The 24,730-nt window shown below is 33.4% G+C and overlaps 1 protein-coding gene across 1 annotated transcript in view; it reads left to right on the top strand.

The window, feature by feature from the left end:
• The window catches only part of LOC149796008 (apolipoprotein(a)-like), a 176,572-nt gene that overhangs the window by 21,694 nt on the left and 130,148 nt on the right, over positions 1 to 24,730 (top strand). The window contains exons 11-21 of the mRNA XM_089963911.1: positions 3,106 to 3,194; positions 4,389 to 4,457; positions 5,813 to 5,951; positions 7,020 to 7,184; positions 8,189 to 8,236; positions 11,280 to 11,390; positions 12,094 to 12,120; positions 12,725 to 12,967; positions 18,555 to 18,773; positions 19,120 to 19,227; positions 22,501 to 22,548. Of these exons, the coding sequence (XP_089820037.1) occupies positions 3,106 to 3,194; positions 4,389 to 4,457; positions 5,813 to 5,951; positions 7,020 to 7,184; positions 8,189 to 8,236; positions 11,280 to 11,390; positions 12,094 to 12,120; positions 12,725 to 12,967; positions 18,555 to 18,773; positions 19,120 to 19,227; positions 22,501 to 22,548 (1,266 nt within the window). The remainder of the gene's footprint in view (positions 1 to 3,105; positions 3,195 to 4,388; positions 4,458 to 5,812; positions 5,952 to 7,019; positions 7,185 to 8,188; positions 8,237 to 11,279; positions 11,391 to 12,093; positions 12,121 to 12,724; positions 12,968 to 18,554; positions 18,774 to 19,119; positions 19,228 to 22,500; positions 22,549 to 24,730) is intronic.

The raw sequence follows: 24,730 nt of genomic DNA, 5'->3' as shown, positions 1-24,730 counted from the left end.
TAGAAATAATGCATTTTTCATTCCTTATTAATTTTTAATATCACAGGCAATCACTGCATTTGGGTTCTGACCGGTGTATGTGATGGTTGTGTGGCCTAGAGGCTCGTTCATAAGATGGTTAATGGAAAAAATGTAGTGGTGAGCCAAGTTGACATCAACGAGCATTTCACCCTCTAATTAATAATATCATTAGTCGAGATTCTGCTGTGATATTGCTCACACCTTATATACATAATGAGTTTCGAACAATGGGCGACAACGAGGTACAAGATCAGGTGGCCATGCTAACCATGTGCTCCTGGTTCTGCATTTTATTAATTTTAGCTAGTCACAGTTTATAAAGTATTTGTGAGTGCTACGTGTTTAGGCTGTAATAAACAGTAACAACAAAAAAACGGTGAAGACAACAAGCTTTGTACAAGTTAACATATAATTTAAATACTTGGAAAAAACAATGTAAAAACGAGGAAAAGAACTTACATTTTTAAGAATCACATCCAAAACATAATCCAATAATAAACCAAGAATTATTAAATTAGAAGTCCTAATAATAAAATGTTCAAATGAAATTCGTGTTCGAGTGCCGATAAAAATCGAAAATGGAAGGCGATGACGAATGCTATAGCTAGCATAGTGTTGTTGTGTCTGCAGTTCTTTCTTGTTCCACAGACAATACTATTCATGTGTTTGAATTCTGAATAAAAGTTAAAGAAATGTCTTGGTCAATGAATTATGTATGAGCACTAAATTATTTCCGAACAACGATTTAATGTTTTAGAATCCAAATACTTTGACGAAAATTTAACATATATTTCAAAACTGGTCCCAACGAACTGAACACCTTGATATCAAGTGTTCTAAAGCCCGACTGACTACATGTTCTATAGACATCGGTATAAAACTTGAGTACTGAGCAGAAAAGATGCCCGGATGAGGGCCAACCCTCCGGTAAAACCAGAATTTCTAGAACATCGTAGAAGCTATTTACGTCCAAAGTCACGTAGTCCCATGCAGCATCGATTTCACTATAGTCAATCCCACATTACGAATGAATGATAAAACCAAGAAGTTGATTAATGGATTCCAATCAAGGTCAGGAACTAGGACAGCAAAGATATAAAAAGTTTTAGTTTTAGTTGTTTTCGATTAAACAGTCAGGTCAATGCAATTACTGGAAAATATTAAAATCCAGTAAACAAAATTACATTACTTTATCATGTAATAAAGAAAGTCATAACTTACAGACAATTAAATTAAATCATATATAAATTAAATCAAAAAAGGATTTTCCAGGAGTAGCAAGCCGATTTCACGATAGTCAAATGATTCAAGCAGAGCTATCGCATTATGTTGCAAGTTCCAGAAATCCATCAGAATTATAGTTTCTTTGTCAACTATAAAATTTATTCATCCCTTCACAGGCATGCTTACACTGTTTAGTGTTGCATGTTTTAGTCTGGATGCCATATAGCAATACTGTCTCTAACGGAGCCTATGAATCCTAACTCTATCTAATCTGTTTCAAAGATATAAAAATGCCTCAGCGCTTTCTTTGCATACGATATATGTATATTAATTTCTAAACATTTTCATAGTGCGACTGTTTCCAATGGTAGAAATCATGATGGTTATGTGAAGCTGATAATAACAATACTATTGATGCTTACAATACTCTACTACTATTACTACTACTACTACTATTATTACTACTACTACAACTACTACTGCTACTACTACTACTACTACTACTAATAATAATAATAATAATAATAATAATAGCTTTCGGCTTTAACATATTTAACTAAAAATCTCATTCCACATCCGGAAATAAATTTTCTTATAAATGCATGCACGCGATATGGGTATTTAGTTGTTTTAACGAAGATAGTATGAACTTTAAAGAACAAATCACCACGATTTCGCGCTTGTAAAAATATGAAAATATTAATATTCAAGTGTACTGTAAATATTAAGAAATACAGGGGGAAAATTTAGCATCATCATCAACATCATCATTATTGTTAATATAATTGGTAGTTCTATTTATCATAATTGATGATTGTGCACTTTTTTCTTTACCATTATCATGTAATGCATGTTTTGCATTTATATTCGACATTTACTCAGGACAAATAGTTTGAGTGAACTTTTGTTTTAGTTAGGTTTAGAGTATATTTGTTTTAGTCGCACAATTAGTTAGTGTCGCTGTTTAAGCCTTAGAATGTTGGAGGATATGTAATAAAATAAAATCTTTTACAAACGTCTCTTGAAATACATTCTTAGGTTTTACACATTACCAGTTTGATAACAACTTGCAATATATAAAGGTCTCAAAATAATTAAAAGAAAGAAGTGAATCCACCAATGTAAGTAAAATCATTTGTTTTGTTTAAGTTACAAAACGACATTTAATGGACATTGGAAGTATTGTGAGTAAAATACCAAAAATTCTTAAATGTTACATCACAAGGCCATACATTAAGAATGTTCCGAATGCATTCGATAGTTAGGAAGTTCCTGTGAGGTCTATTGATGTAAATTAGAATGTCTTTGAACGAGTTCTCAATACTTCCATAATGATGAACTAGTCTAGAAGTCATAGGTCAATTTAGAAAATGATTTAAATATTTCATCTTATGAGCAAATTAGTAATTTTAAAAGTTTAAATATATCCTCTTGCAACAAATATAGTATTTCAAATAAATGATTTAAATAGTTCCGCTACCATTATAGATATACCCAACTACTAATGATTCTAGACTAATTATTAAAAGGATTAAAACAAGAAACCACACATGTTTAGAAAGCTTCTATTTACAAAGACACGAGAGAATGTTCCAGAATTCCATAGACTCGTTTAACTTCAAGTTCGATTCTCCCATCCGATTGAATCAAGAAACCAGGACGCTCTATGAACATCCCAATTCACAAACATGGACATGGCTATGTAAACATGTTACGCACAAATGAGCATTAGCCCAAAGATCAATCTACAATCATGCACATCAATAAATCATATATAACACTCATAACTCATAGATATCTAATATTATCCATATTTGTTAAATAATTATGTTGCACAATAAAGGTTTTCTTTTATTACAGTTAATTTAACAGGAAAGCTATGCATGCAGTGTGACGATGTAGTTACTCCTAAGGATTGTGCTACAGTTGCATTGTGTCAAGCTGGTGAGGTATGGACCAAATGAGCAATACATTTTTTCCGAGAATGCCGTTTACCATTTAAAAATAACACTTCTTCCGTATTAGTATACAGCTCGAAAGTGGGGATTCATTAGATTACACTGCATACTTTGCAGTCATTTTGTATCTGAGAGACAAAAATAACGTTGTGCATCTTTCTGTTTTGAATTGCAGATTGACATGAAATCAGTAGCATGCTCTTATATGCAAATATATGCATTTTCCTTTTAACTGTAAGCTGATACGTTATTTCAGTTGATATTCATCAAGAAACTGGAGATCCCAAGTTGGACATTATAACCATCGTATGATAAACTTATAAATCTTCTAAGAAACCGAAAATAATAATGTAAGATTATCATACAATATTAAATAATCATTTAAAATAATCAAATTGTTACGATCGGCACAAATATTTTTTAAAACCACGAACAATAATTTTACTAATATCGGATATGGTGAACGATTCTTCACAGTATATGTTAGAAAAGTATTTTCATTTATTTTTCTAGTGACAACACCTAATATCTCCTAAGACCGAGAGTTTACATAATGTAGCATATGCTATATATATATATATATATATATATATATATATATATATATATATATATATATATATATATATATATATATATATATATTTCAGCATATGTGACAATGATAGAGTGCACAAAAATGACATTGCTTTATATTGTATCAGTTACACCTATTATGTCTTCCAACAAGAGTTTAGAATTTCTCAACTTATAGGACATTCATTAACATTCCACAGAGAATTGGCAACCCATTTAAAACACCTATTTATGTATTTTATAACAGATATGTGCCAAATTACCGGCGAAACAACTAACCAATAACAGAGATATTCAAAAATCTCAAATTGGTGAAGAATTCTGAGCTGTTGAGGGAAGCTAGGTTCAGTTCATTTATAAGGCATAACATGAGTGATTTGCTGATGTGTGTGGTACTCTCCATCATTTCTCACCCAAATATACTTTTTGTTTCATTTCCCGACTTTCGTGAAGACGATTAGACGCTTGGAGAAGGATTATTCATGTAGCCTACATTTCTTGATTATCTAACAGTGTTAAATTAATACTATTCGTTCATTACCGTGAAATGACACCATTTAACAATAACGTATATATTTATTATTTAATAGTACTTGTTTATCTCCTCAGATATGTTACACAGAATCCAAAATAATTCACGGGGAGATTAGATATCGACTTGGCTGTGTGAAAGAGACGGTATGTATATACGATATCTGTTTATTTCTTGTATAATTTATCTGAATATTTTCTTTATATTGCCTGGAATACATGAATAATCATACTCAAGATTAGGACTTTATATAGCATCTAATCTTTAGAAGCTCTAAGCACTTTACAACATTAGGCCACACCTAAGAAACAAATATTATGATATGATTACAAAAAACAAATACCATGAAATTAGAAACCTTGAAACAAGCTGAAATAGTTAAGGTAAGGAAACATTATTCGGTCTTTAATTATGTTGTTGTAATCGAAATAGGTGCGTTTTAAGAGCACCCTTGAATGACATCACAGTGTCTTTGGGTCTAAGTGCAGTGGTCAATTCGTTCCACCTTGTTGGGCCCTGATATCCAAAAGTACGTTGTCCATATCACTTCATTTTCATAGCGGGCATAATGAGAATACGAGTGTCAGAAGAGGAGCGTAAGTATCTTGCTGGTGTGTACACATGGGATAGGTCGGATAGGTATGTTGGACTGGAGCCCGTCAGTGAAACGTAGCACATAGAACAAAAGTAGTGTTTACTTCTGGATCGAATGGATATACATTATAGGGTGCAGAGCGGGTATGTATGTGTTCTGATTGTGGTACTCTAAGGATGATCCGTGCAGCTGTGTGTTGATCTTTTTGAAGTTGCTCGAGTAGATATTGAGATGAACCAGACATAATTGAGTGGGAAAAAGTTCAATCTTGAAAGAATAATTTGTGCTTAAACTAGCGACTCAATGCAACAATATGAGAAACTCATAAAGAGGAATATGAACTTTGTTTACAACACCTATATATAATAAGTTCGCTTGACCTAAGAAACAATAGAACATGGAGGTTATAGACCTGTTTAAATGGGAATGCCATAAACAAGATTAGACCTTGAAATTACATTTTAATGAACAATATTAGACCTTGAAATTGCATTTTAATGAATATCAGGCTTGATATTTTTAATAATGACACGCATCAGGAAAGCAAAGCTAGAAAATAGTCAGCTAAGACAAAATTCGAGCCTCACTAAAAGTCAAGCACATGCTATGAATTAAATATACATATCATATTCATATTTCACCTTCATAACCGTTTACGCAAAATTACCGGATGTATTAAATGGAATGGAATGGAATAAGTATGCAGATTATGGGAAACATTTTGCCCAAGTTTAAAATTGCGTGGAAGTTAAAACTCTCGTCCTCTAATCAAATAATGTAATATATAAATAAATAAGCAGGCAAAGAAATAAACCAACAAATACGTACGTGTCATTATGGCTCAATGATGACTGGTATTATGTATTCATTTATTAATTCCTTTATTTGTATGTTCCCTCTCAATAGTCATGTCAGTACCCTGCTCCATCAGAAACCATCACAACGGTTGATCCCTTGTTGCATACATGTGGAGTTTGCTGTAAAAGAGAAATGGAAAATTGCAATTTGGAGTTATGTAACCAAGGAGGAGGCAGTCCGCCGAAGGGTAACACTAATCTTTTGTCAAATTTGTTTTCTTTTTCTGGAAAATGCATTATGTGGAATATTTAAATTGTTGAAGCCATATTTTGCTTAGTATTTGCAATCGCTTTGCGTCATTATTATTTGTAATGTTGCTTTTATATTAGCAATGCTTTCAGTCTTTATGACGAAGATTATAATTTTGCTTATATGTAAACTCTGTATGATAAAATGACCACAGGTAGTTCAGGAGTAACATCTGTCTGGGGACTTCATATATAACGTGTAGTAGAATATACACATTATAGTTTTCACTGATCTTTTACTTTGTTATAGCACCCGAACATATTAAATTATAATACAACGTAGTGTTGTGCCCGAGTAGAAATCACCCTTGATGTTTGTCTAAATGACAAACACATTTCTTTTACTTTCTGTGTTACAATATTCTGTATTTTATAAAGTTAACTATGTAATTAAATTCTCTATTAGTTCAGTCTTACCGCAGGATATATGTTTAGAAGGCGGTAAATGCGGTTTTCATAAATTTGGCAAAATACAAATCTAGATTTTCATAGGAAAATAATTATGCAGAAATATGTAGCCCTGCTCTGATTATGGTACTTGATTAAATTAACTGAAACAAAACATAATACTTTTCTTTTCTGTGAGGGGGACGACAGTTCGTGAAAGGGGATGCGTCTTCTATCTGGAAGAATATTTCATCATAAATAGTTTCTCTGTGTCTGCTTTGATGAAATATTTGAATTCTTATGACATTGAAATCATCACAAAAGTTTTTGTACATCCTTTAATCTGAAACAGTGCCCATGACATTAGTCTTTGGTATTGTTTTGCCAGCTATTTTATTGCCTCTGGTACGTCAAAGCATAAAATAAGGGATAGTGATTGTGTAATTATTCGTGCGTATTTACTGCTATATTTATAAGTAGGACTAGTTTCAAATAAAATGGGTTTTATAACTTGGCATCCGTTACGTATAAGACGCTATTAACACTATGCTACGTTTGCGTTTTGGTGCGATGATGGATTTTGAATGTGAAATATTATATATATAATAATTTACCTGCAGACGCAGTGCTGATGTACTTGGTAGACCCACCAATTGATATTAATGGTGTATATTGTCGAGACCAAACAGAGGCAGGATGCATTCTGCTTGGAGGTGAAAGACCGGATTTATGTGATAGTCCTTCTATCAAGAATCACATCTGCCCTAAATTCTGCGGCACCTGCGGTAAGAAAATGTTCTTTAGCGTTGTGTCTGAACTAATTGCTAATTCATATTATGGAGATTTACCTTGACACCAGTACCAGTGAAAACAAACAGTGTGACAGTTTACCTTTAGGCACAGATTTATATTACAGGAAATTAAACATGTTGATAGCTATTGAAAGATAAGTGCGCAAGACATAATTGACATGTACATTTCTCTACCTGTTAGTGATGATACAAAATAGAAATGCATGCAGTACATTCCTCTTTAGGTAAAGAGTTTCGACTTTTAGATATACAATAGTTGGTATCAGAGAATTTACAATTGTATAATTAACCCATTTCACTCAAATATGATGTCTGTCTAATTTGCTCTCTCACAATTCATTAAATATACCACTCAAAAGACATTAATAATCTAGATGCAATGAAGGCATATGAATGCTAGGTTTTACTTTACATTTGATGTAGCACTAAATGAACGAAAACATACAAAAGTTGTTAAGTATAACTCGAGTATTTAAATGTGGAATGGCTGACTATTTCGATACTTAATTCAGCTGTCTCCTTATCACTAAAAGAAACAGGGACAGGCCAGGGTTTGGGGTGTGAAATTATAATTTTTTTATGTCATGGGTAAACGACATTTTGAGCACATGAGAGTCTTTTAAAAAGCGGTCAGTATAGATTATAATGAAAGAACTCTCCGCAACCCGGGAAGAACCTTTAATAAAACGGAAGCTACTGGCAAGCCTTCTTAATATTCAGTATGGCATATACCGAACGGATGCAGAAATATGTGAAATGTCAGTGATATCTAAGGTGAGAGCTGTAGGCTAGTCAGCCACATGATGCCCCGGAATGCATTATTATTTAGGAAAGAACACAAAGTACTCTTTTGAAATACAGAAAATTCATATTGGATATGAAAAGATAAGAACATTTTTTATGTTATTGCTCTTCACAAATCTTTAATTTGCATTGTTTCATTAAACAAATATTAACATTTTGTGCGCGTCTTACAGTTCCTAGTCCAACCTTAGCACCAGGAAAATCAACAACTGATGGAACAGGTAATAATAAACATTTAACATTGTAAACAATAAAGTGTAGTTAAGTCTTGTATACAATACACTAATACTGTAGAAGATATTACAATATAAATGTGTTAAAGCAATGTAAATTATAAAAACTTTCTGTTAGCTATAACAACAGTTAATGGATTGATTGATATATTAGACGCACCACTTTTGAGAAACCTAGAATGATCGATTCCTTTACGATCACATTTTGCATGTTTATAAAGTCGAGAGTTGCATTGATCGTCTAAAACGTGCAAATTCTGATGAAAGATCAGATCCAGTAATTGTTTATGCATTGAATATATTGTGTATCATCGCGTAAACGATTCAATATCGTATTAAGACGTTAATCGGTATATTCTCTCAACATCTAGAGATGACTGTCTGCGCCACTGAACGGTAGGTAGTAGTGTAAATATCAGCAAATCAGAACTTACAATATGCTCACTAACTATATAGCCATAGTGATAGGCCACTAAGGTGCTGTGGAGTACCAAGGTCATTGAAGAGGCACTTTAGTAGTCATGGCCATCCACTGTAGCCAAAAGGAGTTTCCAAAATGTGAGTGGCAGAAAGATACAAACGCCATCTCCAAGACACACAGGTTCAATGCAGGATCGATGGTGGGATAAAAAGGCTGCCGAAATCCAACAATATGCTGATTTGAAGAACTCCAAAATGCTCTTAAGTGCCATTATAGCTGTTTATGGCTCTTTCCAGATCAGGGTTTACCCATCTACTTTCAGAGGATGGCATATAGACCATCAAATATATAGAAGGGACAACAACCATATGGAAGGCAGACTTCAGCCATCTCCTCATTCGCCCATCTACTGTCAATAGAGCAACACTGCCACAAATCGAACAAAGGCCAGTCTACGAAGAGTCGGGCTTGCCCCGATCTTAGGAGGAAGTGTGGAAGGCCATTGAACAGATGAATCTGTGGCAGAGCACCAGATATGGATTGAATCCTTTTAGAAGTGCTCTTCGCACAGGACTGTATCTAGCTTTCCATGCTGACATTATGCCGAGAAAGTTGATAACCTATATCCAGTTGTTCAATGACGACATGACAGTAGAGATCTTAGTCAATGTGGAGTACTCTGAGCACATTGTTGTCTCGAGCGGGGTGAAGCAAGACTGTGAGTGCACAACTGTGTTGCTCAACCTATACACCACCCAAGTCTTCTCGATGCAGTGAAGGACCTGGATATTGGAGTCTACACCATGTATTGCTTTGATGGATCCCTGTATGACTTGCATCGGCTCTCTGCAAGAACAAAATCACTGGACGGACTACTTCTCGAAGCTCTCTTCGCAGATAACTGTGCACGTGTGACACACAACGAAAACTACCTATAAACCATTGTAAATAAGTTATCTTGTACATCCAGGCTGCTTTGTCTGACAATAAAACTGGTATTCATTCAGCCAGCCTTTGACATCAGCCCACTACAACCCACAAATCGAGACAGAAGGAAGACAGTTCAAGGAGGTGGAGAGTTGTACATACCTAAAAAATACAATATATTCGCATAGGACACTGGATAATGATATTGCAATCATGATCCGGGAAGCAAGCCAAGCCATAGAAAGACTTCCTGTCGATATCCTGCAGGGAAAGACATTCGGATAAAGACCAAGATCAATGTCTATAAAGCTTTCGTCCTCGCCCTCCCTGCTCAATGGCTGTGAAACCTAGACTTTAAACTGCATGTGTGTGAAGCTGCGCAATCAATTCCATGTGTGTTCATTTCGGTAAATCGTAACATCCAATGGCAAGACAGGGAGTCCAACCTAGATGTCCTCAACATTGCTGGTGTTCCTAGTATGGCGGTACTGCTTAGATAGCATGGCCACTTCATTCGGATGGATAATACCAGGATACCAATACAGCTCTTGTGGGGTAGCTCAAGCAGGAAAAGCAGAAATGAAGGAAAGTGTACAAATACAACCTTATGTGCATCCATAAAAGGTGCGGATACCAACCCAGGGAGCTGATAGCCATGGCCAAGAACGTGTCTACCTAGCGCCCGCTAATCACAGCGGCTATTGAACTGGTGGACGATGACAACCGCTAACGAATCACATCCATAATAGAAAAACGATAAATCGCAGCATTCCAGACCATCGGACGTACAGACTTCCTAAAACCAACCTATATAAGCCTGTGTGAATTCACTTTGAGATTCAAGAGCCACACGCGTAGGGACCATGGGCAGGAAAAGTAGCATCATCATCGGACACAAAGGAGAACCGAACAAAAAAAAAAAAAAAATATATATATATATATATATATATATATATATATATATATATATATATATATATATATATATATATATATATATATATATATATATATATATATATATATATATGATAAGTAACATAAAGGAGTAAGAGGCAACAACTTCTGTAAAATTCAGGGAATAATATATTTCCCTAGAAAACAAAGATAATAAAAATGATCTTAAGCTTTTCCGAATTAAATCCCTAAAATTATGATAGAATGACAGGCACAATTCATAATAATCAACGTTCTCAATAGTAGAAATCGAACTTAAATCACACTATGAAGGTGCAATGTGACTCTTGATGGCTCGTAAAGTGTTTATGTGCCAACAGTGTTTTAATTGAAAAACAGTAGCACAATCCTAGAAGACACCCTTTGTGAAAAGTTTCCGTATAAATTCAAGTCTCTATTTCCAGAAATATTACCAGCGCATTTTATATTTCCAGCGAAGAAATAATTTGAAATAATTTCAAATCAAATACTGTGCACAACAAAAATTGATTCTATTCGGATGTTAAAGCACTAATGAATACTTTTTTCAGTAACAACATTATATAGTCTACTAGCTGATCTCATGTTACAATGTAACATTTTGTTGAAAACAACTATTACTTATTGTAATTTAATCTTTTTGAAAAATCGTAATTTTTACAGAATAAATATATATATATATATATATATATATATATATATATATATATATATATATATATATATATATATATATACCTTTCCCAGGCACAAAACATTCCAGCACTGAGAACATTTCAATCCATACAACAAAACCACATCCAACTGAGACACATACTACACCGCCTAGAAAGATATCAACCATTACTTCAACTTCAGGTATTTTTGTAAGAATGATAATAATCACACTGACAGCTTATAGTGTTTTGAAAGTTGTTTTTATCAAATGCATGTTGTTGTCTACTAACTGAAAACCCGCATCTTGCTTTTTGGTCTATTTTGCATTATCGCGCTTGATTGTGTAACATTTACGGTAACAGTTACGACTCCGTTAGATGAAATGTTACCATCAATATCTGTGTTGAACCGTTTTTCGAAATAAATTATGCCCCAATGAATATCTGAAACGATAATGCTCAAATTATGTGAATGGAATGATAAAGAGTTAGCTTTCAAATAGATATATGATATATCAAAATGAGAATGCCGAATGATTTAGAATTTAAGACAAGAGGGGTTAAGTCGATCGTAATTACACGACTGCTAGTTTTCCTCGCAAAACAAAATCTCTCCGTATATAATATTATACAAATGTGTTCCCCATTTCTCATATTCTTTATTCTTGAATAAGTGTGAGAGCAGATTAGGTAGAGAAGATTTTGTACTACGAAATGGTTAAGGATTTATGTTTTGTTTGATTTAGTTGTAATCCTTTGTACATATTGATGTTTTGCAAGAGAGAAGAATCGGCTGAGAAAATAAATGAATTGCTCTCTTTGTGACTTAGATGCATGCAAGCTAAAACAAAAAAACTTTTACGCTATTCTCATTTTATCTAATTGAATAATGATTTATCTTACAGCTACTTCTGCTAAACCATCCAAGACAGGTAAGATGAGAAATACTTTATCAATATTCAAGGAAACAAACTGCCTATGGAAAAATATCTTATTTATGATAAGTTGAATTCATACCGCGATAACAAATTAACTGTTTTAAAGTAAATTTGACAAATATCTCCGTTGTTTTTTTACTTTTTCTTTGCGAGCTTATTTAGATGTTCTCATTGAACAAGGGCATCTATTTTAAAGGTGTATAGCACGTATATCGGGTGTCTAATAAATATAGCAATCGAAGGAAGTATAGGAACACGTAAGAAATATTTTGACAGACATGCGTGTGCAAAACATGCTCTGTAAGTCTAATTTAATGTAATAATGTTAAAAATGAATCCATAAAACTTATATGTAATATTATATTAACTACTTCGAATATCATTTAAATAATGAATGAAATATTTTGTATTATTCAACATTAAAATTACAACAATGGGTTATTTCATGAAGTTCAACAGAATGATCGAAGCCAAAATAATTTGCTAGGTTCTAGAAATGTATGTCGTCATCTATGTAAGCTTATTGGGAAATAATAATAATGTATCGGGCTAGAGATATTCTACTTGTGTCTAATGCATCATTACATCTACTCTTCAGACTGTTTCTTCAGAAGCTCTGTGTACCTTGGTCGCGTATCAACAACTATTGGCAATATAACATGTAGCCGTTGGGATGCTCATCTCTTACCCAATGACCCTCTGGTTTCAATGTTTCCTGACCAAAGACTGGAAGATGCTGTTAACTACTGTAGAGATCCAGACGGTAAAGGACATCCCTGGTGCTATGTAAAAGGAAATCCTATGAAATCTTGGGAGTTTTGTGATGTACCTTATTGTCACGGTATGATAATGATTTTATTCTTCTTAACCCTCCTGCTTCTCCTCTTCGTCCGCTGATGTTGCCACTGATGTTGCCATTGTCATTCTTCTGCTTTGAAGAAACATCCGGAAACATTTGATGAAGCCTGTACATGATTAATTGAAAATACTTTTCATTCTGGCTATTTATTAAATACATAACTCTCCATTAGCTCCCCGTTATTTTTTAGCTGAAGCGCATGTATTCAATTTAGTTTAAATTTCCTTTTTGATAACGTTGTGTCTTAGGTATATGTATGTTGGAGACACTATTGTTTCTGATTCATTACCCCTCAGCGTGGATATTATGTCACGTTATGATTTTAGTGCTAAAGGATGGTACCCGACATTGATATAATTAATGTGCATGCTCTCTTTGCTCTAAGAACGGTAATCCTAATTATGTCATGTCTTTGTTTCCATCCATTTTGATAAGCGTTTAAGGAAACTTACATCTCATCCCCAAAAAATGAACACCAAAGGAAAAATATACACATGCTTATCACATATTTTAAGAGGCAAATTTAACTTAAATATCATATTTGAATGTATATTTAGATATGTAGAAATCTTCAAGCCATTACACCATATCTATTGTTTACTTTTGAAAAGATTTCTTTGGGGCTTTGAAGTGGTACCTCAAATATTGGTAAAAACTTTCAGTAAATCAAATAGATAATAAATTAATCGAGACGTATTTGCATTCCTATATATATTGCAAGATTCGAATTTCGCAAAATTTCAGAGAATTTATAGTTACTTCCAAAGTTTTAATGCTTTTCGAACATAACCTTTCTGACAGAGATGATTGCGTGAGCAAATATCACTTAAAACGTCTGTAGTGGTAACCTTTGGTGTTTTATGGCGGCTTGTTGTGGCTTTATCTCCACCAACATGTATTACTGCCTTGTTCCAAAGTTTCATTCAACTCGATCGTCATTTTATATTAGCCATGGCGAAATGTTATATCTGTGCTTCTCGCTTTTTTGTTTTGCCCTTGATCTTGATTATACTCAGAGTGCATGAATTAGTTTCTACTCCTTTTGCTATTACCATTAGAACATATATTGCAGTTGATTTGATTATTATCAACTGCAAAGTAGGACAACACATTTTAGATGTTTCTATGAATATTTGAAAATGTTATAATTTAATAGAGGTTCATGATAGAAATTGCAATCACTAAAAAGGACAAATGATCGAGACTGGCAACATATAAAATAGGCACAGACCTTTTGAAAGTTACTGTTTAATGCTTATATTATTGACTTTAAATACCATTTGAATATATTCACGATTTGAATAAAGTTACCGATTGGTGCGATTAATAAGGTAGTAGTAATTCGATGCTTTTCACCACTGAAGTATACAATTATCACACATGAATACGAATCAATCACGGTAGAATACGACTACAGCGTTTTGCCGGAAGAAGGTTAACTAGACCATCTCGCATCTTCATTATCTGTAAGAATACGTTTTTCTTACTTGGTTTCAAGCCACCAGCTTTAGGGATGCAAGAATTTATATGGAACACTTATTGGTTTTAATCCATAAGTTCTCCCTAAATAATTCAAGGTCCTAAATTCAAGGTAAATTATCTTGTGATATAAACAAACCAAGCTGGAACAAAATAGTGGTGCGTCTTTATGTCTGGACGAAACTAACATAAACTGAAATTGTCCACTTCGTATAATAGGTTGAAGCAAAATGACATATTTATAAAAAAAAATAAAAAGAAACGGTCGTAGTTTAATGCCCCTGAAGTAAAGTTCCTTCTGTGGGGACGATTTCGTCCGGTCTCAACAAAAGTCATGGTAACATTTCAACCTCGGTTGATTGTTTGCGACCACCTAACCAAACTCGTCTGACCAGGGCGAATATACCACTGACCTATTTCGGTTCTATATTAGCAGTACCATCCTTGGTCAGCTGAAAGTCACACAGGGAAAAGCCTTGATGGGGACTGACTAAGCGTGACCTTTGACACAATTTCGTTAACAAGATGATTATTTAAAATATAACTGAACGATGGATCAAAATGACACCATACGTGTGCACGGAAAATCCAAAGAAGGATTTGACCGAATGATTGTGTCAAATTCAACAACAGATAGAAGGGACTTGAATAGTTTCTCAATGGATATAATCAGAGCATTGAATTTTTAGGAGTAATCAAAAGAAAACCAACGTAGGGAATTCATTAATAATTGCGATTGATATCTGGATTATTACTAGGGATGATTGACGTATGACATGTATAAACAAATATGAATAATGTACGGTTAACCCATTAATCATATGTATGTTGATGTTAAATAATACTGTGTTTCGTAGCGACTGATTGAAGAGCAATATTTAATTCCGGATTTCGGATTACCCACGCTTCGCCCGCACTTCCCACTTGCCATGAATCCAGCGAGATCCACCTTAATCCATGAAGACCTAATGCTCCGGACTCTTTAGTCACACGCTGCGAGAAAATCATTATCGCCTCTGAGTCAACGTTACCACTGACCGCAACATCTTGGTTATAAAGAATACGTATATAGTTTTAATATTGTCATTCAAAGCCAGCTCTTAAAATACATTTCGCCAATAACGCCTACTGGACCAATGTGTCACCATGAGTATATTGGACCTGTCATTACAGAGACAAATACAGCTGGAAGGAGTTCAACCACCAGACACTGTAAGTTCCCTGTAAATTTCTCCTTACGAGTATCAATGTATCTGATATAATTTGCTCAATTCAGTAAGGTTTTATGCCTTTGTCTGAGAATACATTCATATACATCAATTAGACACAAGGAGTAATCCTGTACGACAAAGACAACGGGTAAAGTTGTGAGCACACTAATTCAGGTAAATACGTCTTATAGTGTAAATGCGAGAACAAATATTTTGTATTTTATATAGGTATAGTCATATTTGATTACAATGTTGTCCATTGCTTTTAAAACTAAACAGGACGGTTCGAGCAACTGGCTATTCTTAGTACACGATAACCTTTCAGTGATGCTATAAAAGATGAATCGAATCAATCACGTTATGTCTCAAAACAATTTTCCTCATTCATACGTCTTTGACAAGGCATTAAATAACATTGAGGAAAATGTTTTAGGTAAAAATATTCTAATTAGTAATTAAATGTCAAACAAAAACGATGCATTTGGACACAAAAGTGCTTGATGACTCGACAGATGCAGAATTACAAAATTTACATTATGGAAATTATAGCTCAATATTAATTTTATTGATTGCTTTATGGGTCACAATTACATCAAAACGTACAATGGCAGAAATCTAAGGCACCGTGAACTGTTGCTGATCTGATATGATGCTAGCCACTATATATCCAAATGATAAATATCCTAACCCAAAATGATATGCGTACAAGAGAGCAAATCCATGCAAATGAAAGTTATATATTGATATGTATTTTTATTTTAATTTATGTAGTAGGTTAGATAATGTAAAAACTATGGTTACATTGTTAAGTATTATCGGTGATTGCAGATTATAAACATGTTATTTATGGGCTAAGGATATTCAAGAAACTGACGTTTTTGATTGTGATTGGAATTCTCCGTTGGAATGAATCTCATCTAGATCATATGAAAAGTCATATAAAGAGGAACTTGGTAAATATATATTTAATTCCTGTTAGAGTATGTTTTGATCAGGATCTATTGTTATTGTCATGTATAACTCGAGAGGAATTTTTTATTTTAAATTATTTATTGGAACTGCTAGACATTCGTTGACTTTGAATTTACGTATCATTTTCTAATTATTGCCAGCACACTCAAAGATATATCGGATTAAATCATTATGATACACCAGGATATTCAAGACAATTTGAATTCATTCGGAACATTTAGTGTTAACTTTAATTCACAATAATGTACATGTTTACTGAGTTTTCACTTTTTTGGTATATAATATTGCTCACAAAGTGAGTGAGAAACACAAGAACATAATCTGTGTATTGTATTCCCAGTGCTGATCCATTAATCCATTTGCACAAAATTTAAAAATAAATAGATTGTTTGCATAACGGTGGAAGTATTTCAAACACAAATCCTGTAAATTTTTTATAACTTGTGTAATATTAATTAACGAAAACCAGCTCTATTAGTTTATCTGTATTCTAAAACAGATCGTTCCATTATTGCTGAATAGTTGATGATAGAATAAAAGCACAGGAGAAGTGAAAGTAAGATTCTTCAATGTCCAAATTATTGCTACATTTATCACATATTGCTCATAGCTACCAGTCAAGTTCCATGATGATGGCTTCTGTAACAAGATGTAATACATGTCATGTATTCAAATCAAACTCAATTAATTGTTTAGTCATAAGCAGGAAAGAGTGTTTATACATTATTATCAATATTTCTGCTTTGCATGTATTTCTTTTGCACCCTTTTCTATTTGATAATTGCGCAACTAAACATTATAATACATTTTAAGATATTGCATATTTTCTTGCTTTATTTCAAATCCACCTAGTTTTAAAAAACAAGACAAGAAATCATGCAATCTTAGTTCACTTAACCGTAATCTTTGTGAACAAAACATTTACATTTTAAGCCATACTATCTTGTATTAAGTGATACAATCGTAACCCAATAAGCTATAGAAAAAGAAACATATTTGTTTCTTCAAAACCAAAGTTATCACGGATTAATGTAATAATATAACAATAGTAATAAAAATATATTGAATAAGCTCTGTCTTGAAGCTTGTGGTCAGACGAGATATTTCTCAGAAAGTTACCATGTAATAGTAATTCAGCAGACAATTTTATAACGACCAAGTTTGATCCTTATTGTTCGAATCTTTGCACATATTCGTGTGCTGCATTTCATGAGTTGTTAGCAGATGACATTATAAGGTTTCTCAAGATTCAGATGGTGTTGATTTCTTGTTTGTAGTGGCAACGATAACAATTAATTACGTAAGGTAAATCATTAACCCGTGGTGAAGATTTCATTGTCAGTATTATCGAGTATCTAAAAATTTAAAGGATTACCAATGCTAATTAAACGTATGAATGATTTTTGAAAAATAAATGAGAGTGCTTGTTATTAATCAGCCAGCTGTTAATAGCTGGCAGTATCTTCAGCATAACAGATGAAATGTTTAATGATTGTCATGCTCCATATAGAAAGCATTGATGCTATCGCAAATGAAACAGTTCGAAAGTCAGACATATTCATTTTAGAACTGCTACCTGCTTCTTCAAAACTGTTGATACTCAATCGCTTTTGTATACCATTTGAGATTTAGTTAAGGTTTCAGGTCAAATGCGTACATATCGTACGCCAATTATTATCATGTCTAACCCTGTAAATGACTGCAGTGTTTCCCCTGCTTTATTTTGATGCAAAAATATAGATTTAAATATGGGGAGGGCAGCGCCAAGCTTTCCTGCTGCGAACGTCAAACCACGCGTTCAAATCTAATGCAAAAAATCATCATGTTCATATATCATCAATCATTAAAAACAGGTTTAAGCAAAGGAGTTTCATAAGTGGGTTGATGCTATATTTTACTTTTTGCAGAATGCTACTATACGAACCAAAGCCACGCGTATAATGGGTACGTTTCCTCAACAGACAAGGGCGCATGTTTGAACTGGAGCGGAAGCTTTCCAGACAGCGATTTTATCGATGGTAATATAACAAAAGCTAAGAATTATTGTCGAGATCCAGACCATATAGGATATCCATACTGCCGTACAACCTCTGGTTTCGCTCCGTGCACGATCCCGCTGTGCAAAGGTAATTAGAATCAAGGGCTATCAACATAAATGGAATTGTTTATTTTTTTCCAAGATTATTATTCTGCTCATGTAACAACGTAAGCTTGAACGATAAATATATAGACGTTATGGCAACCTAAGGATGCTACTTAATGAACAATTCACACCTCGAACGTATATCCATACAATTTGTTTCCAATGTAGTTGTCATGGCGATTAAAATAACCCTTATAATGTCTTGCAGTTAACATACAGTGATCCTGAATATCTTCGGAACTCAAAACAGAATGTTTGTTGTCAATGCTTAAAACACACTGATGGATGAACTCCAAATTTAGAGCTACATTTTTGATGATCTATTGAAGGTACATGTGATGATGATCCGAATACCAGATGTGAAGATTTGAAGCTGATACTCTGTCAGAGCGAACACCTCGCTAAGCTATACTGTCCCAAGTCATGCAAAATGTGTGGTAGGTTTCCTTTGAAGACAATTTAAAACAGCAGATAAAAAATACAATGTATAATAAGGGAAATGTCATTGCCGTATGACCTTTTGCAATGTTCATCTGAGAATAAAATGGACATTTGACAGATACGAGCAGTGCAAACTCTTTGAATGAGTTCTCTATATTTGTATGATTTAGAGAGCAGGTGAAAAAATTGGGCAAATGGATAGCACAGATTGTTCAATTGAGCTTTGAACATAACAAAATATATCCCGACATTATAGGCATGCACCATCGCTCATTTGAAAATGCAAGTCTAATACAAGCCTAGACCCAGTTTGTGGTATGTTATCAATCAGTATCTTCCATTATTCCTTCCAAAATCCATTAAAATTAGCTACGTCGTATATAGCAGTAGCGGAAATATCATGTGTACATAATTGAACGAATGAAATAGAATTTCTTTTGTTGACTAACTAAACTATTTTCGTTGTTTGTCATATAAACAGAGCAGTGCGTTCCACTACAAAATCTATTATGTATACCTCTTTTCTTAATTGCATATTTTAATAGCATTTCCCTCTAGGTATAGCACTGCATAGGTAGAATGTACTCATATACTCCAGTGATCATGTCACATAGCAATGTGGCCACTAACAAGAGGTCACACTTGCGCGGTAGAAAAGTTTACCTAACTTTAAAGTAGCGTTTACTCATCCATAACATCAGTGATATTACTTTTGTGTATTTAAACCATTTATTCCTTGTACTATTTACAAATGGTATTCAATCATAACTGAGTGAAATGCAAATACGTGGTAATATTTTCTGCATCTCTTTTTAGAATTAATTCACATTATTATTTTGCACATTGATTTATAAACATCCTCATATGAAGGTTTATTGTAGAACAGGTTATGATTGTGTATAAATTCTATCATATTAATATGTTTTAATTATACCAAACTTATCTTGACATAATTCCATTCATAAATGCAACTTTCAATGTGATGCTTAAAGGCATCGACCCTAGTTGAATTTGAGTACATAAACAAATCCAGTGAAAAATGCTAATTCCGGTATTCTTTTGTTTTACCTACTCTGCACCAATATCCTGATGTCATATTAGTTAAAAATGGCAATTAAATTAAATGCAGATGAGAAAACGTTGACAGCAGCGATTGTTCAAGGTGAATATCGATTAAAACAGCGTACATATGTTAGAAATACGTAGATCATACTTAAAGTAAATGACTAGTTATTGAAATATGAACGTATCTAACCTCGGCCAAGGTGAAAAAGGATATTGCAAGGTAAGTAATTCGACAGTGGCGTTTTGTCAAATTTAGTGAATTGTTGAAATATTCATGATATCTGCTTTAAGGCAGATGTATATGTATGTAATAAATTTAATTGTAAGCACCAAAGGAACCATGTATATGTATACAAAAGCGATAATGTAAAACAACACACACACATGCATACAAAAACTATTTAAGTTAATATTGTTTTCTTCAGTGAAATAAATAATTTGATGGTGGATGCACCAATAATAAAGCAGAGAAAGACAACCACATTTAATACGTCTTAAAAATAATAAAAGCAAATGGCAAAATCATAGAGAAAATTTAAACAGAATTCCAATAAAATTATTTAGAATTTCAGCGAAAATCTAAAATGATTATAAATGTATAACTGTAACAATCGACAATTACATACATTTGCTAGTTACATTTAATCAAGAGCTTAACGTTGTTTTTTTTTCTGAGGGCGTTACGTAAGCTGTGTTTGTCGGCAACTGACAGTTTATACGAGGATAAACTCAGAAAAAAACAACAATAAGCTCTTATAATTGAAATTTCAATTATTCGTTATGTTCCTGTGTTTGCATTGCATCATTAAAAAGACAGAAATTTTAATTGAGCGTAGTAATATATGTTTAAGACTTTCTGTTACGTAGCTATTTATAGAAATTGTTATTGTCCTGTTTGATCTTATTAAGGTCAGCATTATACCAGTCCTTCAACCGATGGAAGCCAAATTTAATCAATTATTTGTTAAAATAATTGAAAGAATGTTCTTTATATTTGATACTTACTTTGCGTCTACCTTCACGGGTAGAATTTATGTTTTATCGTACACGTGACTCTATTTATAGAAGTGTGTATTCTTAGAAAATTAGTTCTCCTTACAGTTTATGTAGAAATAAACGCAATTCATGTTGATCACGTGGTAACATTCTGACCAAAGGAAATGTTGCTTTCCTTTTCCAACTACTGGCATTGCAATTATTTTTATTTGAACACAATTAACAAATTCGACTATTTGGTTTTACAAAGTTTAAGGAGTCATATTGTGCAAGCATGTAATTATTCTTATTTGTTTGGTTGTTCAACGCAGTATGCATAATGTTTAAAAACGTTTGATAAAATTAAAATTTCATCAGTTTCATCTTGACAACATTCTGCACAATTCAGAAGGGAAATTAAAACAATTTTCACTTGGATATAATGCCATATGATCTTCCATTTTTAACTAATTTAGCTATGCCGATATTGCACCATCTCCATTCCTTGCAGTGGTAATATTTAAAATGACACAAGATTTGAATATAGTGGAAGAATACATAGAGATAGTACAAGAAGTTGAATTCTTTATAGTTATGTTTTCTCTTTACGCGCCGTCCAAAGACATTCGTATTTATAATTATATATACAATTCGTCTTTTATGAACCTAATAAGCAACACAGCCTCTTAATTGTATCCACTTTGTAATGCATCTAATGAACTACACAAACTAAGTTGCCATAGGTATAGGTATTAATATATGTGTTGATGTGTTGAAATACTGATATATGTTGTTTTATATCTGTTTGTATAGCAACACTGTAACACATTTTATTCATTGTTTTATTATTTGATGTCTCATCTGTATGAAGATTCTTATTTATTTGCTCTAGATGTTAAGCGGTCTGAAACTAAACGTAAATCCTTTCCGACAGATATGCTCGAAACTGAAAAAGGTTTGAAAAAACCAATGTTTTAAAGTATCGAGTTTTAGCAAATATGACTTTTAACCATTTGTAGTCTATGGTGTTGGTAATCAGTTGATATTAGTCACAATTATATTAGATATTATCATCGTATCTTCAAAACATATTTTAACAGTGTATCAAGATCATGAGCATGATTATCCTTTTATAAATTTTAAATATAACTTGCAAATCAAATTAACGGTCTCTCATTACCTCAGCTTATATTCACTGATTTCTTTTCAAATTAAATTTTGTATTCCAGGGTTTGGTCTATTAGAACCAGTGCATGTTCCTCCTCCGGTTCTTCAAGGTAATGAATAAGAAAGAAACAAACCTACACACCTACATTTCTACAGAACAACCTACCTACCCACGTAAAGAAAGACTTATCGATACATGCAGATAATCTCTGAGAATACAAATTATTTTCATTTGCTTTGGAATAATTCTTATCACAGAGAAAATGAAAAAGTACTTGAACAAAATACGTAAAATATATATATATATATATATATATATATATATATATATATATATATATATATATATATATATATATATATATATATATAAGAATTTGTTAAGGAACATTACATCTTAAAATAATTGTAAATGGGAATTCAGGTTCACTAAATCGGTATATTGTCGAGATGACGTCAGGAGCTAAATACTGATGCAAAAACACCACGGTAGTTTCTTTCATATGTAATTGAAATATTCACTAGAAATATTCAGCTGCGATAGGACTGAGTCTATTCAACATTAAAGCAAATCACACTAAGTGGAAAACTAGCAAATCGTATACTCGTGTATTCCCTTATATCCCTTTATATCATTTCGTACCAAGCCACTGTACGTTAACAAAAGAAATTCCGTTTAAATATTGGTTTCAACAGGACGTTAAGTGCAAGCATGCGCTTGAAATTTGTATTTTGTTCATTTGGAGAATGGGAGAAAACAAAATTGTAAGAGACATATATCAGTATTTGGCATTCCAACTAACCACAGGAGACCGCCAGGGACAAAACAGCAGGTACATATTCGACCAAGAGGCAAATGGACATCATGTTTGGTTCGCCTGATTCCGCTGAGATTCCGAGTCAGCCAGAATTATGACCGTGCCCGCAACGTAGAGGGCTGTAATATGGATTTGTCGCCGCTGTTAGCATAAAGGAAAATGAAAACGGGAATGCAGGGTACTGGTTTCTCATGCTTTGGAAGTAATAGAGGAGAGTAGAGTTTACAGGACGGATGAGAGATCCCTTTTGCAGGATAAAAGTCATGTCTTAATCGAAACGCTTTATATGGCTGTCGTTCCCAGCGTACAGCACTCGAGAAAATTCTTTTAAAGACCGCGATGCATAACGACTCCGACGTATGGAATAGCTGATATTGTCAGACATCTGAGTACAAATAATTTCAGTAGCGAACTGGATTCTTGATTTTGGCGACCAAGCAGGCATTGTGAAAATCCAAGACGACAACGCAAATGCCTGATAAACTGGTCCTCTTGCTCATTAAATAAGAGAAGGCACTTGAGATGATACAATCTACTGCCGCGATCGAAACATTTTCGATATTTTCTTCATCTCCAGGAAAATAATATATACGGAGCATTCGTAAGGGGAAAGATTCCGCTCATTTTAATGTAGTCAGGCAGTTTTCGTATCAGAGGAGATACTAGCCATGAATAGGTAGGTTTTACCCTATCTAGATTAAAGAAGAGCTGCGTAGGAATAAAATAGGATTTGTCCTTGTTGATACTGAATCGCAGACGTTTGATGACCCCTGGCACTCAGTTTGTCCTCCACTTTGGCTAGTAAAGTACCATTCTGCAAATTTAGTTGCTAAACCAAGTCATAAAGCGTGGAGAACGTTTTTATTAGCGTTGGAGACTTATCTGTGCATATTAATATACGAGACGTTTGTTTATCATTAACAATGTCCGACCTGCTGAAACTCACCCCTGCTTTGTTTCTTCAGATAACATACGTGACTTCAATAATTGTGTTATACTTAAACAACGAACACCACCATAATCGAGTATTTGTTACTTTCAAATCGAGAGTATATGGCAATATGGCATCGTATATTTTACATCACTTCAAAATGACAATGCTTATTTTCTTACAAGGATTTAGTGAGATGGTGCTTTATGCCAGGGTGTTGTTGTAACGACCCTTACATGAAGATAAATACTGTAGCTCACAAACCATATTCCTTATGTGATATTTAATCCAAGCTATGCAAGAATGTTCCATTTAAAGAATATTATCGTAAAATCGTCAACAATCGATAATCCATAATCTGGATTCAAGCATGTTATTAAGAAATTTCTACCATATTTTGGTGTCTCTGTGGTACCTTTGAAAGTATCCGTGATTATGTGTTTTATAAGTTTATTGAATGATTCCCGAAATTAATATCATCTACACATCTGAATATTTTTATCATGATGAATAAATTTAACAAATTAATAATGTAAACTTTTT

Source organism: Sinohyriopsis cumingii, chromosome 7 (assembly GCF_028554795.1).
Source record: "Sinohyriopsis cumingii isolate HCF-2022 chromosome 7, ASM2855479v2, whole genome shotgun sequence".
Taxonomy (NCBI): Eukaryota; Metazoa; Mollusca; class Bivalvia; order Unionida; family Unionidae; genus Sinohyriopsis; species Sinohyriopsis cumingii.
This window is presented reverse-complemented; position numbering and strand designations above follow the sequence as displayed.